Below are 18,031 nucleotides of genomic sequence, written 5' to 3'. Positions count from 1 at the left end.
CAAGCCCAACACCAGGGAAAAAGCTCTGAGGCACCAAACAACCCTGGTAAGGATGAATAGGGGTGTCTTCACACAGTCTATTGGTTGAATATTTAGATGATCCGTCACTGGTAGCAAGGATGACTCCAATAGGTAATGTCTCTGATCACAGTCTACAATCTGTGAAAGCTCCTTTGAACTGCCAACGGACAGAGAACAATCTACACCCTTGCAAAGGGTAGATGAGGGGCACCCTGAAGGAATCCAAGAAAGGAGAGCTATACAGCTGGAACCAAGGCACGGGGTCTTACTTCTGTCGGAAAGGATCCGACTGAATGCTGGAGAAGGAGAGAGAAAACCAGAGCCGGTGAGTAAAGTAGGGAAAAAGTTTGTAAGCGAGCGGAAGGCAGACAGGTAAGGATACAAAGAGGAGTGAGTGTGGAGAATCGCAGAAAACAGAGCACAAGGAAGCATGATAGAAAAGGAAGCACAGTACAGCCAGAATATCAGTTGAAATGACTGACAGAGCACAAAGGGAAAAAACAGTTAGTGGCCAAATGGCGGAAAAGAAAGAACACACCCGTACCAAGGAGACACGAATGTGAAAGCTAGCGGGTTAACGAGAAGCCAGGTGAAAGTCAGTGTAGCATGGCTAGACAACAGAAAGCAAACAAAGGCAGAAAACAAGGGCAAAACAGTCTTGAAAAAGATGGGCAAGCACAGGAGGAAATCACAGTGTAGAAACGCTCTATGAGGGGACTGTACGAAACAGCAGTGAGTTCCAAAGAGGACGGATACCATGCACAGTTCCTACAGCACAGTGCGTTGTTATAGTAGCAGCGGAACCTGCATTGTTCTATGCTGCTAAAACTTCCACCTCTGCCAAAGCCTCCAAGGTCATAGAATGACACTGTATTTCTGGCCATGGCTTTGCTTCCATAGCCACCGGATTCTTAAGCTGTCTCTGTACCTGTTCTGGCAATCCCTGACATAATATATGATAGAATACCAGTATAGATTTTCCCCATGGATCTCAAGTTTAAAGGCACCACTGCTCTTGAACATTTTGAATGTAAAGAAGCGGATCCTCGCCATCCTGCATTTTGCGGGCCATTATAGCTCCCATATCCGACGTATCAGGATACTGTACTCAGAGCGCTTTCCAGATAGCCGCTCTACAATTATTAAATGGTGCGCCATCATGTGCTGTGTTTTGTGCAGTGACACCTGCATATCCAGCTCTCATTCAAATGTCATCAGCCCTCTCTCCAAGGATAGCTGCTAGGAGACACTTAATGACCCTTATGGCTGGCTTATTCCCTCCGGTCATTTTTTCGAATTCATATATCCATTTTCCTGCACCCAACGTTAAGCTGAGTAATTTATATCTAAATTGTCTTTATCCATCTGGGGCTATGGTATATATTGCGGTCTAGCCCCTCCTTTCTATAACAAAGGGAATTGTGAAATCCCAGAATCGCAATCGGTTCCCATTGTCTGCCTATACAGAGTAGGGACAATGGTTCCTGATAGCCTTCTTCCTGGCAATGACCTTAATCTGCTCATGTACAGTGGTGATTCACCCGCTTGCTATGAGATCACCCTTCAGATAATTTTGTACACGTCACAGGATCTAGCGTTCTTTCTTTAGGTACGTCCAGATCCGACAACCTAACTTCCTTGTCTGTCTGAAAACACCCCTCAGACCCCCATGCACCAGCTCCCTCCTCCCAACAGAAGGTTTCCCTTTCTTCGTCTGACATATCTTGTCTCCAACTCGTATGACTGTCTTCTTTCTCGTCCCTGTTTAGAGTCAGCCTGTCCAAAGACAAAGTTTGGTGCTCCATGCTAAACAGACTTCCCTCCTTTCCTCGTGTTGGGAAATCTCAAATTGATCATCTTTCCTTTATTTTTTAATTCACTTTTTGTTTTCATCTCGTGGTATGCTTTAGTGATTCTATCTCCTATATTTCCTACCTCAAAATCCTTCTCTAGGTTTATCCTAGAGGTCCCTGGCATTGACTCTTACGGTGGGAAGAACTTCTCTATGTCCTCCAATGCTATTACTGGATTTGTCTCCATTAACTATTTGTCAATGCGATCAATGTTGTGCGTCCTCTGTCTTCACTTTCTTTCCATTTCCTCATCAAATGCCCTTTGATTTTTTGCTTCTTCTCTAACCCTCTCTTCCTCCTGTCTCTTTGCTTCCCTCCTCTCATTTGCCCTACGCACCTCTTCGTCTTTGCGTCTTTGCATTATTTTTCTCTCTTAATTTCTGTTCTTCCACCTCTTCTTTCTTCTTTTCTAGCCTGTCTCATTCTTTGATCGCTCTCTGCCTGTTATCATATTTCCTTTGCTCTTCTGTCCTTTATTCCTTTCTTAACTGCTCTTCTTAATACATTTGTTCTCGTCTTTGTCTACTCTTTCGATTAGCCTCATCTTCTTTCAATCGATTCTCCTGTTCCCTGTCTTTTTTATCTTGCTCGTCCTGATCTTCCCTTTGCTGTGTTTCCTCAAAGGTCTTTCCATCAAGTTTGAGCAATATCTGGACGCCCATCCACTCGTTCTGTATGAGTGCCATCTCGTCAGTTTTATCTTTCTCTCCTTTCCATCTTTTGATTTCTCGTTCTATGTTCTAGGGTCACATTTGATCGTTCGCTTCTCTCTTTGTCCCATGGGGCTTTAGAGATCCCGTCTTTCTCTGGAGCTTTCTCTGGGCTCTCTTGACTGCTATATGCAGGCGGTTCATATGTTGAATTACTATATCCTGCCGCTGGTTTAAGCTCACTTAACGGATACACTCCTTCATTATTTGCACTATTGCCATTCAGTGGCATTGCTAGGGGGTGGAGCTGGGGGGGCCGGGCCCCCCCTGTGAAACCTTGTGCCCCCCCAGTGCCCACCCTACCTAAGACGAGCAGTGACCATGTTATCCCCCTACTTTTGTCTGTGCCCCCCTACTTTTGTCTTTGTCTCCCTCTGTGCCCCTCCTAAATTTGATTCCTGGCGACGCCACTGTTGCCATTTACTTCAGGCGCTGTGGGGGGAGCAGAAGGCACAACCCCACCTCTGTGCACTGGTTAAGCATCCAGCCCTCAGGAGGTAGATCTTCCCTTTCCTCCTGGTACATCTTTCAGAGCTCTAAGCTTGCTAAAATGTTTTCCAATTTCTTTCCTGTATATGCAGCCTGAAAGTATGTAGTCATGTGTTGCAAAACTGCCTTTGACAGCAATTCCCCCTTGTGGCCATTGGCATGAACATGTTATCTGCTGTACCCTTAACCCATTCTGCAATGTACTGCTTGAGCTTGGGTGCGTGTTTTGGCAACTGTTTGCATACATGTATAAGCAGAGTAATATCTTCCATCATGATAAGTCTCAATCGACTGTCAATACTTACCGTTATTTACACAGACATATACTTTTCAGAAAAAGAATACAATATGAGCAAGCACCAATCGTTGCCGCTCCAAACCTCTATGTCTCACTTTACTTCAGACTACCTACTCAATCAATACTCAATGACTAAATAAATAAATAAATAATATTTCTCTCGTTTCTTAAAACACAATCTACTTATTCATTGCTCTTTGAAATGTCTGTTTTTTTTACTTGTTTTAATTTTCAAACCATTAACAACATCAAAACATGTTGGTTAGAGTCAGAAAATTAACAATTTAAATAACATTTTCTTTACCAAATAATAACTGTCAGTTAACAATAAACCTTCAAGACAAAGTCCCCCCTCACATTTCAATTAAAATCATGATAACCCAAACAACGCTTACACACAAACACAACTAAAAACAAAACACAACACATTAACCCCCCCAATTCACATATTTCATCAAGTTTATTAATTCCACACCTTACTCAAACAAATCATGAAAAGAATCCCAATTATCACAATTTTCAGCCTCCCGATGAAGCCGAAACATCCGAGACTTCTCATACTTCAAAAGTGTGCACATGTCCTCCAACAAACTATCAGTATGTGGTTTCTTATGTGACTACCACACTCTGATAATATGCTTTATTGCCATTAACAATGCCCTATCAATCCATTCAGATGCACCAAAGATTTCCAGACCTCTGCTTTCATTTGAGAGAAAAACTGCAGACATGAAAGTTCGAGGGAATGACCTACCAATCACTAGATCTACTCGATCAATTACCTCCTTCCAAAAAGTCAGTACCCTACCACATTCCCAAAGCATATGCAGATAAGTCCCTTTTGAGTGGGAGCACCCCCAACACAAATCCGACTCAATGAAACCCTGCTTTGCCATCTTCACTGGTGTCCAATAAATACGCCCCAAAATTTGCTGATGAATACATCTCAAGTTCAAGTCAATTTTTGCTTTCACCGTCACTCGCCACGCGTTATCCCACTCAGCTTCAGATATATCCCTGCCCAGTTCAATCGCCCATTTATTCCGCAATTTCTCCCAGGAATAATGCATACACACCAGTACAGGCATAAATTTAGTAAATGTAGAGACTACATTCAGAGCAGCATCATACAATATGCACACTTGGGGTTTGTCACTTAATAGTTCACTCAACATTTGATGCCTCTCTATCATCAAGCGTTCTAGTGATCTATATCTCTCAATTCTTCTATTGCCTAAACCATATTGATCCATTAATTCTCCAAATGGAATCATCCCACCATCTTTCCACACATCATCAATCTTCAAAATACCCCTATTAGCCCAACTCCTACAGTGCAACACTTTGTTCTCAATCTGTAAACCAGGATTTGACCAGAGAGAAGCAGAATTGTAAAAAAAAAAATATTGTCCACACCCTTGAATCAACAAAACCAAAGCAGACTTTGTAGCTGCTAAAGCCTCTATCCTAACCCCAGATTTTGGTAACTTACTATAAGAATGTAAACAGTCCACTGGAAACTGACTCAATCTTTCCCTCTCCATCTGAAGCCAAAAAGGATCAAAGCCCCCATCCTCCCTAAATTAATAAGAAGCCTTTTTCAAAAGAAACCCTTTATAATAATTTTCCAATACTGGGTAGCCAAAGCCCCCATCTCCAACACTACGTATTAGTATAAATCGCAGAATTTTTGGCTTCTTGCCCACTCCCCATAAGAAATCCATTAAAAAAATGTCAATACGCTTCAATGCATGCTTTGTGAACAAGGGGAGGGATTGAATGTAATACAAAACTTTTGGAAGCAGTACCATCTTGACAGCATTGATTTTGGCCCAAAGAGTTAGTCAATCTATCCCATCTGCGTTGGTCTTTCATTAGGACTTCTTTCAATTTATCTATATTAAAATCCACAGTCCTTCGAACATCTCGCACCAAACAGACACCCAAATACTTCACTGAGACATCTGCCCCTGACAATCCAAATCCAATAGCATCCTACTTAGTGCATTCATTTTCACCAGAAAGACCACTGTTTTTCCCCAGTTCACTTTATAGCCCAATGACCGTTCCACTTCCTGCATCATCTCCCGAAGTAGAGTACCACCTTCAACTTGATTAGTCAAGACCAGCGTTAGACCATCAGCATATGTCAACACTTTTATTTCACTATCTTTTAATTTCCATCCACAAATATTCCTTTCCTGCCTAATATATGCCAGCAATGGTTCAAGAGCCAAATTGAACAGGAAAGGGGAAAATGGACAACCTTGTCTGGTTCCCCTAAATAGTTTGAAAGAGCAAGACAAAACCTCATTTACCCATATTTTAGCCAAAATATCATATGGTAAAGCACCAATCACATAAAACAATTGTGGACCAAAGCCCATTCTGATTAAAGTGTAATTTAAAAAGGACCAACTAACACAATCAAACGCCTTCTTAGCATTAAAAAAATCAAGTAAGACTTCATCCACTTCTGTGTCTGACATTCAACAAAGCCTGAATATTATCCTAGCCATACCTCTTGTCCATAAAACCAACTTGTGAATAATCTATCAACTCCCCCATGTATTTCTGGAACCTAGTAGCCATCGTTTTCATAAAAAATGTCATAGCTTCATTTAAAAGAGATATAGGCTGATAGTTACCACATTTGGTAGAGTCTTTCCCTTGCTTAGGAATTAGTGTGATGACTGCTTCTCGCATTGAAGGACACAACCTCCCATCAGAAAGAAAATGATTATACAGGCTACACAATATTGGGATTAAAGCTGTATCAACAGTTTTATAAAACTCAACCGGCAACCCATCTAGCCCCGGGGATCTACCCACATTAAGTTGACGAATAGCCTCCTTCACTTCAATTTCACAAATCCGAGCATCCAAACACTCAAACACTCACAAAGAAAGCATTCAACATCATCTCATCATTCTGCGAACCCTCAGAATACAAGGAACCATAAAAGGATTTAAAACACTCACAAATATCATTACTTTTAACCTTCACATTCCCTGCGCCATCCAAAATCTAATGAACAAATGACCTCTCTTTAGCTTGTTAGCCAACAAAAGTCCACTCTTATCGCCTTCCTCCCAATACTTTTGCTTCATAAAATACATACCTCTTTCAAACTGCTCATCTAAAACTTCCTTCAACTTACTCCAAGTACCCTCCATTTTTTAACCTATCCCGCTTACTACTAGACATTACAAACTTGTGCTGTAAAATGTTAAGTTCCGATTCAAGATCACCTTCTTTCATTTTTCTGGAAGTCCAGTTAATTAATTCTCCTCGAATGGTTGCTTTAAAAGCATCCAAACTATCTTCAGAATCTATATTTTCCTCAAAAAAGTACTCTATAAAAACATTTATCGCTTCACAAACTTTTTCGTCTTTTAGAATGAACGTCTTTAGCCTCCATTTGTTTCTACACAAGTTACCTATTTTCCTATCAATAGTCATTTTCACTAATGAGTGATCACAAAGACACCTCTCCCCCATAGCAACACTAATAATGTCATCCACCAATCTTTCCGAAACCAACAAATAATCCAACCTTGAGTAAGAGTCATGAGCAGGAGAATAAAATGAAAATTCACTACCTGTAGGATGGAGTGATCGCCAACCATCAATCAATGCAAAGGTATCCAGAAAATCATTAAAACACCACTCAACTTAGAACCTGTACACCTACACTCTGTTAGTCTGTCAAGAGAAGCATCCAAAATACAATTAAAATCACCCCCAGAACAATTTCATTACCATTCATGTTTCTCAGTTATTCCGTTAGCGTTTTAAAAAACACTGTACCATTAGTACAGGACCATATATAGATCTCATCGTCAAAATCTTCCCTTCATAACAAACATCCACCTAGATAAATCATCCTTCCTCATCCATAACAACACTCTCAACCTTCATGCCTAAAGTTTTACAAATTAACAGATCCACTCCCCTCGATCTCTCTGCTTCCCTTTGCCAGATAACAAGGATACATTGCCACTGTAGACAAATGCAGGTCTAATGGTGGTAACTGTCAGTAAATCCTTTGACAAGATTAGTACCTGTAGTGCCGCCATCATTTCATATCATCTCCGCCCTTATTACAGCATGCTGGAGCAGGGCCTGTGCACATATTTGATCAGTACAGTACATAACAAGCCATGCAGATAAGAGGATTGTAGGAAATCCCTGCTCAGTCAAAGACCTGAATACCAACCATTAATCCATTGCTCTTTCAAGCGTTAAAATCTTCCCCAACCCAACGAGCAATTGTTCACATCGATCAGCAAACATCAGTACTTGCCCATAAACTCTGTTTCTTCGCTGTCTCATTCCATCCGTCCACATCACTGCGTCCTGAATGCAACGTTTACCTCCAGCCCTCCTGTTTACTCGTGCACAATGAAAGGATACGAAACGAAACCCACAGCGTGTCCTATCACATGACCCTACGTCCATCGGCAGAGTCAGAAAGGTGCTTTACTCTACTCACCTTGCGCCGCTGTATGCTTCGTATTATTTAAGTGCACCACACATTACAAAATCATTTTAGACATGAAGAATCAATGGTCTCATTGCAATATTAATAATTATTAATAAGTATTTAAAAATCAAACCAAAAAACCCATTAAAAATGGACATTTTTAAAAAAAATGCTAAGTTGTAAGAGTCATCTCTTTTTTTTCAAGTGTTCTTCTGGGGTCCAGATGATGTTTATTTCATTTCACATTGTTCCAAGTCTGTTAAAAAGGCTTCAGCACTAACATGGTCCGCAAAAGAGTGACTCTGGCCATCCACAACCACCCTCAAAATTGCAGGATAGACCATATACTACTGCATTTTTCTGTTTCTAGCTTTCTCCTTCACCACTTTAAACAGTCTCCTTTTGTCTTTATGATGACCACTGAAAATCATAATTTTATTTCCGCCCCATACCAGGTCACCCAACTCATGTGATTTTCTCAGAACCAGTTCTCTAGTTGGGTATCTGAGAAACTTCACTAGAAAATGCCTTGGTCTTTGTCCCACAGATGGTTTCTTGCCCAAAGACCTATGAGCCCTCTATCTCCAGGGAAGTAAAAACATCCAGTTCCAAAATTGAGATGAGAGTTTTCCCCAAAAATTGCAGAGGATTTCCACATTTAACATTTTCTGGGAAACCAGCCACCCTGATGTTGTTTCTCCCTGAGAAATGTTCCTGTTTCGATAGTTTATCCAGCAGTTTTCCATTTTGCACCTCCAACTCCCTGATCTTGTCATGTAACTTCATAGTCTTCTCATCTGAAGCTGTTAACTGATCTTTAATCTCAGAAACCTTAGAAGTGAGAGCTGAATATCTCTCTTTAACAATGATCATCCTGGCCTTTATCTCTGAAATGTCCAAAGTCACTTTGGTAAGCAGTTCCAAAATGTTGTCATCTCTTTTCTCAGTGTCTTCTCCTCTCCCCTTCTGGTGCTTTGCTGGTTGAGAAGTCTCATCTGAATTCAAATCGGACATTTTAAGGGTATAATTCAAGCAGGGCACAGGAGCACAGCTTCTATGCTGCCATCTCCTGAGCTTGCAGTTCTAGAATGATCGCTCTTTGACATTTCACTTTTTCCTTTACACATGTAAATACATAACATACAATACACACAGATCAACTGGCCAGCCCACATATTTCTCTGCCAACACTCTTCGTGGCCACACTCTGTCCCAAATGTGACTCTGGATAGGGAGTGTAGACTGTTCTCCTTCACAAAATCTGTTTTGTTTGTCGCCTAAGTATCCGCTTCGGATTTTAAAACAGTCTCTCCTAAACGTTCCTTTACGTAGGTTCTCTGGGGTATCTTCTGGATCGCTCCTCGTCAATATACTTTCACTAAACACTTTCTATCATTATCTTAATACCCAACCAACCCTCCATTAATTTTTCCCGTTATCATTTTCCCCATGCGCTGCACGTTTGCCATTTTTCTCAAACTACTCACCATTCATTTTTTCAGCTCTGGACCCTCTTGATCGTCTCCTCATTAAACGTCCACTGTCGCCTTAGGCCCGCTCAGCTGCCTGTAGAAACCAGGATGGAATTCAGTGAAAGAGAGTCCCATCCAACCTATATACAGTGACTTGCAAGTTTCTTACTAGTGGCCGCTATCCCCCGGGAGCTTCGCGGCCCTCCAGCTAAAGGGCGGAGCATGCTCGATAATCCGAGACCCTAAAGCTTACTAGGTCGGTGGGTCTTTTAAGCCATCCTCTGCTACCACGTCAACTCAGCGACCTGAGTCCTTTAAGACAAGGCAGCAATACTTAGAGGTGGACGGGGATGCAGAAATTTTACCCAAATATCAATAATCAAAACGACTCAGGAAGTTGGCAAAATTTGGTTCTGTTTTAATATCAATTATCTAAAACAGGGAGTTACAACGGACAGCATCCGATGTCGCAAAGCACAATCTCAACATGATTTAGAAAAAACACAGCTCTTACAATCAAAATTCATCATCACTGACGTCATGTTATGTGGTAAACTCCAAAAACCTACGAGTAAAGGTGGTTGGCTTTCAGGGAACATCTAAGTGTACTTTCTATATAGCCGAGGGTAGTGATTGGGTGTCTAAGTCAGGTGGGCGACTAAGCACACCCCAAGTGAAGGGTCATCTTCATCGTCACTAAATACACAATGATCAATTGGTTACACAAACTATAGGGCTCCTAACTACGTGGTCCTCTACAATTGGTTTGGCACACTTGTACCCTTCTGGAATATTCCACACGCTAGCAGCACACAGCCTGCCATCCCAGGTGCATGGAAGGTTGGCGTAGTCTTGCCTCCCGGCCAATTAGCCCAACATCTATCATCACTCCTACAGTCTGCCAGTCAATTAAGGCTTTGAACTCGGCCTTGCAGAAACAGTTTGTGCCTGAGAAATAAAGGGAGTGTGGCATTGTTCTGTCTGCTGGTTTCGGTGTAGCTTGACCCAAGCTATTTTTGTTCCTGATCATGTGACTGGAGACCACTCTTTTGAGCCTTTCGTTGCATTTAATTCTATTAAATGATGAACTCTTGACTCCTTCAGTGTTTTTTTAATCTGCTTCAATCAGAGTTTATTATTTTCTCATATTCGTTGTAACCTTTTTGACAGGCGCCCAATTTCACTGTGGCCTCGTCTTCTTGGTGCTGGGCCAGCCAAGCCTTTCTCGAAATTCTCCTTCGCCATCAGTTTTAAATCCAACTGCGCCACACTGAAATTATGAGTTTTTCAAGCCTTGCTAAAATGCATCGGGGCATATCCAGGTTCTGTACATTCCTATATGTATACACTGGTGCATCGCTGCATCTAATGCACCACATAGCCAGTCTTCATGGTTAGTTTTCCCTACTTGCGTTGCTGCATCTGTACAGGTGTAAAATGACTTTGCATTTTCTTCAGTCCTTCCTTGCACGAGCATCTTCACTTCAATCCCAAAATGCTGCTTACCCTCAATACCTCATCTTCAGTTTCTATAGAATGTCTGTATCTTCTTATCAGGTGTGTCTCTTCTAAGTGCGTCAGTTCTTACTTCGCATGACGTCACCAGTCTCTTTTCTCATTCAGATGCATGCTTCTTCTAGAACCTCAGCCAGAAAAGCACTATTTCTTCTGTATGTAGGGTTTCTCAATGGGTACCTTGTCTCGAGGATTCTTTGTGGTACAGGCAGCCTCACTGGCACTGCTCGTGTAGCCATTTCTGGTTCCTAGCATATAAGCAATATGGGATCAGAGCTTTTGATGGGGGTTTTTAGCTCCTCCTCTACAGCGGAATTTCCTGTGCCAAGTAACCATATACGCAAGTCACAGACGGAGCGCCCAGACATGCCCGCACCCAAAGCAGAAAACAGCCAGTACAGCTACCTTTGCATGCTCCCACAGCTGCAAATACATGCACCCTTCAAACAATCCGTGTGCGTCCCCTGCAAGCGTGCCTGTATGTCGCGGACCCTGTATGGGGTCCCCTGTAACTATTACCAGCATCCCGACAACATGCGTACGATGTATCGTAATTCGGGTGAATCTTGGAAAATCTTTATGTGTAACCCCCGTAAACCATTCCGACTCCACACTACACCATGCAAGCGCTCACATGAGTCTGATCGGATCACTGGCTGTGTACACGTACCCCTAAATCTGACATGCAAAACCACTTCCGTGCTGCGATTGCTATGCGCAAGTGTACTTACGCCTGTGTGAGGAATTCAACCATCCTCACCATCCTCATAGGGAGTGTGGGCTCGCCTGGGCTTTTTTGATTTTTGAAATGAAAATGAATGATGGGAGATCAGCCTCTGAAAATAAGTGGGGCTATTCCACACACATTTTCCCTGCTCACCGCACAACAAACGCATAGTCACATGTACTCCAGGAGGTCACAGCCTACAGGCGTCGTCCTCCCCTGTTATGTTCAGCTGGAATGTGAAAGGCATGGGTACATCAAAGCATCTCAGGAAGTGGGAAGGCAATACCTTCCTCTGGCCATGGGCAGCCTAATTTAAATATCAAAGGCTCCATGGATCTGCCTTCCTTTTGTCTAAACTGCTGGTGGAAGAGCACACTAATAGGAGTTAATTGGAACAGGCCTGTTTCAGGCTTGATCACAGAATGGACAAGAGGAGGGCAGGACTAACACCTCTTGGATATATAATGTGTCAACTTGAAGCTAGTTTCCATCCCTCTGTATGAATGACAGTGAATGGCATGTCTGGGTCCACTATTTACCATAGGCAACCCCTGCAGAGCGGACCCCTTTCAGATGGACGAAGTATCTGATTTGAAAGAGACAGAAATCTGTTCTCATCACAAACTACAAGGGAGACCTGCACTTTGATCAAGAGACACAGAGGGCTCACTTAACCAGGGAGACACTTTGATCTACAACAGACTGGAAGTTGGGTGGGAATAGGAGTACATGTTGTCACCTCTTACCTTTCCAGTTGCAAAGCACTCTGGTCCTGACCTCAGGCATAACAGAAGATGGTTGGTAGGGACCCAGGATTGGTTCGTTAAGGTAGGTTTAACCTGCACCAATCACTGGCGCCCATTTGGCTTTAAAAGAGGGGTGAGCTCCTCACTTAGCAGATCATCCAACGACTTTGAAAGGAGTAAGAAGAAGGACATATTTGGACCCTGCTTAAAGGTTCAGTCTGCCTTACAACTTTAAGGAAGGCCAGGATTAACAAGATGAAGCAAGATCCCTCCACTAAACATCTCCCAGGGAACAGAGGGAGATACAGGACTCAGAGGACCCATCCAGCAGCTCCAGAACCAGTACCCAGCCAGTACACAGTGTGCCCTACTAGGTTCTGCCAGAAAGCTTCGTAGATGGGAAGTGCCAGAGAGTCTCTGAACAAAGGACAAGGCTGTTGTTGCTAACACTCTCCTCAGCTTTGAGCGGTCTGCCTTAAAGGATGACACAAGCCCTGCGAAGAAGCTAGGAGGAGTGCCACAACAGGCATCTACCACCGTCCATCTTTTAAGGACATTTCCGAGGCATTTGAGCCCTCAAACCGCGACCGGATGTGCCACTGAGTGTTGTCACGCTGCAGTCACTAAAGCTGTCCGGGACGCCTCGACCAGCGTTCCAGATCCGCCAACCAGCACAGAGACAACAATTCTTGACCCTGAGCCACCATGTAGGCCAGCCTACAGCCATGTGTCCAGCCTCACTTGCCGAACTGCCCGCCACCTGAAACCCGCAGCGGTCTCCTGTCTTGAATTCTGTCACAGGAGCTACAAAGCATCCTGGAACTGACTCGATGCTGTCGAGCATCAAGATCATCCCAAGTACCAGGCACATTGTGGTTCTGTCCTCCTGGTCCTTCTCTGAGGGCCCCTATTGATATTTACGGCCCCTTGCTCCCATGGTGCTGAAACCAAATATCCTTAAACAGTTAAGACTGATTGCTTTACCAACTACCCTCCTGTCAGTATCCTGAGTGCATCCCCTTCTTTCGTGAAACTGTCTGTCATCTGTCTACCTTTACAGGGTGGGTTGTATTTTGTAGTTTGCTAGAACTGTCTGTTGTAATAATAATAAGTAGATATTTTTTATACAAGCTTGACTGGACAGCCCCTTTTATCATTGGGTAATCGTTGTATTATCAGTGCGTTGCAACTAACCAACGATCCACGACCTTGCAGAGATAAGCCTGCTGTTCTGTCCACTTTACCAAAATTGGACAAGGAGGTTAATAATTTACTTGTGTTTCCAATCTGTTCGTATCCCCTCTGGTGTACTAGAGGTGTGGGTTGATTGATGGTTTAGAAACCAATATTTATCCCTGGACCACTGGTGCCCGGAAGTTGATTTGTCATTGCCTGCCTTCGGGTGGCAGAGACGCGGAGGGATTTGTGTGGGCATTTCACAGGCGGGAGGTTGCGTGGTTACATCCATGAACACACTTTGTTGTGCTCATTTGTGGGCGTGCTATGGACTGCTATGGACTAGGCAAAGTCACCAAGTTACATCAGATGACACCTCTGAGCCCTTATACAGGCAAAGTGACCAGGTTACATTAGGTATAGCGTTTGCACCCTTGACCAGGCAGAGTCAAGTGCTTTCAGTTAATGGTGTGAAATTGGCATCTCATTCTGGTGGACCCCTCCAGTTCCTCTGCCACTGGCCATTGCCCCAGCAGCGCCCATTCACGCCAGCTCAACGCTCCAGGGCTTTCAGAACCACGTCCTCAACCTTGCAAACCCCACTGGCACACTGTCCTAGCCGCCCACTCGTAGTCAGTAACAGGGCATTAAGAAGGAGACATTTCCTTACACTCTGCTAATGGAGACAAACTCGTACACAGAGTGTTAATGGGCAGACACTCAGGCAGAAAGTGCTCAACGTTCTTGGCAGAGCATAAAACACCTGAAACAAATAAACACAAACATACTTTGCAAATGTTCCCAGTTCTGTTCACAGCCCTTAATTTACATCTTCGATACAGTTCCTTGTCAAACGTATAATTTAAAAAATGCTTCACATAAAACAATCTGTGCCGTGATTGGACAGTAGGAGGGAGTGGAATCTTAACATGAGTAATGACGAGTAATTACTAGAGAGTAATGACTAGAGTCACGTGCACACTGCATTGCATGCACCTCATGAAGGAGGAAGAGGATCAGGGTTTCCCCCAAGGCCCTGCCTTCCTTCCTCCATTCACAGATACAAGGCCCTGCCTTCCTTCCTCCATTCACAGATACAAGGACATGGCTTTCCGCCCTCCCACTGCATCAACCCCCGGGCTCCAGCGGGCGTGGGTCTGAAATCGCCTGTGGCATGAATGGAAAAGTTCTGTGCTGTCCTGGATACTGATATAAAGCCACCCACCAGCACTCCCACCAGCACTTCCACCAGCACTTCCACCAGCACTTCCACCAACACTTCCAACAGCACTCCTAGCATCGCTTCCACCAACACTCCCACCAGCACTTCCACCAGCACTTCCACCAACACTTCCACCAGCACTCCTAGCATCGCTTCCACCAACACTCCCACCAGCACTTCCACCAGCACTTCCACCAACACTTCCACCAGCACTCCTAGCATCGCTTCCACCAACACTCCCACCAGCACTTCCACCAACACTTCCACCAGCACTCCCAGCATCGCTTCCACCAACACTCCCGCCAGCACTTCCACCAACACTTCCACCAGCACTCCCACCAGCACTTCCACCAGTGCTTCCACCAGCACTCCCAGCATCGCTTCCACCAACACTCCTAGCATCGCTTCCACCAACACTCCCACCAGCACTTCCACCAACACTTCCACCAGCACTCCCAGCATCGCTTCCACCAACACTCCCGCCAGCACTTCCACCAACACTTCCACCAGCACTCCCACCAGCACTTCCACCAGCACTTCCACCAGCACTTCCACCAACACTTCCACCAGCACTCCTAGCATCGCTTCCACCAACACTCCCACCAGCACTTCCACCAACACTTCCACCAGCACTCCCAGCATCGCTTCCACCAACACTCCCGCCAGCACTTCCACCAACACTTCCACCAGCACTCCCACCAGCGCTTCCACCAGTGCTTCCACCAGCACTCCCAGCATAGCTTCCACCAACACTCCCACCAGCACTTCCACCAGTGCTTCCACCAGCACTCCCAGCATCGCTTCCACCAACACTTCCACCAGCACTCCCACCAGCACTTCCACCAGTGCTTCCACCAGCACTCCCAGCATCGCTTCCACCAACACTTCCACCAGCGCTCCCACCAGTGCTTCCACCAGCACTCCCAGCATCGCTTCCACCAACACTCCCACCAGCACTTCCACCAACACTTCCACCAGCACTCCCACCAGCACTTCCACCAGCACTTCCACCAGCACTCCCAGCATAGCTTCCACCAACACTCCCACCAGCACTTCCACCAACACTTCCACCAGCACTCCCAGCATCGCTTCCACCAACACTCCCACCAGCACTTCCACCAACACTTCCACCAGCACTCCCACCAGCACTTCCACCACCACTCCCAGCATAGCTTCCACCAACACTCCCGCCAGCACTTCCACCAACACTCCCACCAGCACTCCCAGCATCGCTTCCACCAACACTCCCACCAGCACTTCCACCAGCACTTCCACCAGCACTTCCACCAACACTCCCACCAGCACCTCCACCAACACTTCCACCAGCACTTCCACCAGCACTCCCACCAGCACTCCCAGCATCGCTTCCACCAACACTCCCACCAGCACTTCCACCAGCACTTCCACCAGCACTTCCACCAACACTCCCACCAGCACCTCCACCAACACTTCCACCAGCACTTCCACCAGCACTTCCACCAGCACTCCCAGCATCGCTTCCACCAACACTTCCACCAGCGCTCCCACCAGCACTTCCACCAGCACTCCCAGCATCGCTTCCACCAACACTCCCACCAGCACTTCCACCAACACTCCCACCAGCACTCCCAGCATCGCTTCCACCAACACTCCCACCAGCACTCCCAGCATCGCTTCCACCAGCACTCCCAGCATCGCTTCCACCAACACTCCCACCAGCACTTCCACCAACACTTCCATCAGCACTCCCACCAGCACTTCCACCAGTGCTTCCACCAGCACTCCCACCAGCACTTCCACCAGCACTTCCACCAGCACTCCCACCAGCACTTCCACCAGCACTTCCACCAGCACTCCCAGCATCGCTTCCACCAACACTCCCACCAGCACTTCCACCAACACTTCCACCAGCACTTCCACCAGCACTTCCACCAGCGCTTCCACCAGTGCTTCAACCAACACTCCCAGCATCGCTTCCACCAACACTTCCACCAGCGCTCCCACCAGTGCTTCCACCAGCATTCCCAGCATCGCTTCCACCAACACTCCCACCAGCACTTCCACCAACACTTCCACCAGCACTCCCACCAGCACTTCCACCAGTGCTTCCACCAGCACTCCCAGCATCGCTTCCACCAACACTCCCACCAGCACTTCCACCAACACTCCCACCAGCACTCCCACCAGCACTTCCACCAGTGCTTCCACCAGCACTCCCACCAGCACTTCCACCAGCACTTCCACCAGCACTCCCACCAACACTTCCACCAACACTTCCACCAGCACTTCCACCAGCACTTCCACCAGCGCTTCCACCAGTGCTTCAACCAACACTCCCAGCATCGCTTCCCCCAACACTTCCACCAGCGCTCCCACCAGTGCTTCCACCAGCATTCCCAGCATCGCTTCCACCAACACTCCCACCAGCACTTCCACCAACACTTCCACCAGCACTCCCACCAGCACTTCCACCAGTGCTTCCACCAGCACTCCCAGCATCGCTTCCACCAACACTTCCACCAGCGCTCCCACCAGTGCTTCCACCAGCACTCCCAGCATCGCTTCCACCAGCACTCCCACCAGCACTTCCACCAACACTTCCACCAGCACTTCCACCAGCACTTCCACCAGCGCTTCCACCAGTGCTTCAACCAGCACTCACACCAGCACTCCCACCAGCACTTCCACCAACGCCCCACCAGCGCTTCCACCAGCACTCACACCAGCACTTCCACCAGCACTCACACCAGCACTCCCACCAGCACTTCCAACCTCCCACCAGCACTCACACCAGCACTTCCACCAGCACTTTGCTGTGGCATTCAATGAAATATTTGATATTTAACCAATTCATTTAAGATGACTAATTAACCAAAAGATCATACATTTGCTTTAAAAAGTGCTGACAATGTGTCTTATGCCACTGTTCCAAAGCTGAGGGGCTAAACAAGAGAAGGAGGACCCCTAGTGTATTATTTGAGTGGGGTGGGCTACTGTGAGCTGAGGGTGGAGGGGGTCAAAGTGCTCGGGAAAGTTGTGTGTCTTTGAAAGTTGTCTTGCAGGAGTGTGGGGTCTCCTCCATGTATGGCGAGAGAAGGGCGGGAGTGCGTGTTCTCTAAATCCTAGCCTTGGGTGGGCCTGGGCGGCCACATTTTGAACTCTCTGGGCTCTCTTAGTGAGTATTTGAAAATAATGGAACATTGAGTTGCGATGTCTTTCACACAGGCTTTCCCCAGAAATCTTCCAGGCTGTGGAAATAAATTGGATTGTGTGATTGGTGTTCTGTTTCTCCGGTACCCGGAGAACTGTGAGCCCCACCCCCTCCAACAAAGACCA

At 45.9% G+C, this 18,031-nt stretch overlaps 1 protein-coding gene across 1 annotated transcript; it reads left to right on the top strand.

Annotated features, from left to right (window-relative positions):
- The first annotated feature begins 14,672 nt into the window (after positions 1 to 14,672).
- Positions 14,673 to 17,540, top strand: LOC138489555 (mucin-2-like). Its single transcript, XM_069617281.1, has one exon. It carries the CDS (start codon positions 14,673 to 14,675, stop codon positions 17,538 to 17,540), a length of 2,868 nt encoding a protein of 955 aa, XP_069473382.1.
- The last annotated feature ends 491 nt before the right edge of the window (positions 17,541 to 18,031 follow it).

Source organism: Ambystoma mexicanum, chromosome 9 (genome assembly GCF_040938575.1).
Source record: "Ambystoma mexicanum isolate Mex_15411 chromosome 9, UKY_AmexF1_1, whole genome shotgun sequence".
NCBI classification, from domain to species: Eukaryota; Metazoa; Chordata; class Amphibia; order Caudata; family Ambystomatidae; genus Ambystoma; species Ambystoma mexicanum.
This window is presented reverse-complemented; position numbering and strand designations above follow the sequence as displayed.

What these genes read in the sequence shown, in the direction of transcription:
- LOC138489555 (XM_069617281.1), top strand. Translation starts at nt 14,673, where the DNA reads ATGGAAAAGTTCTGTGCTGTCCTGGATACTGATATAAAGCCACCCACC.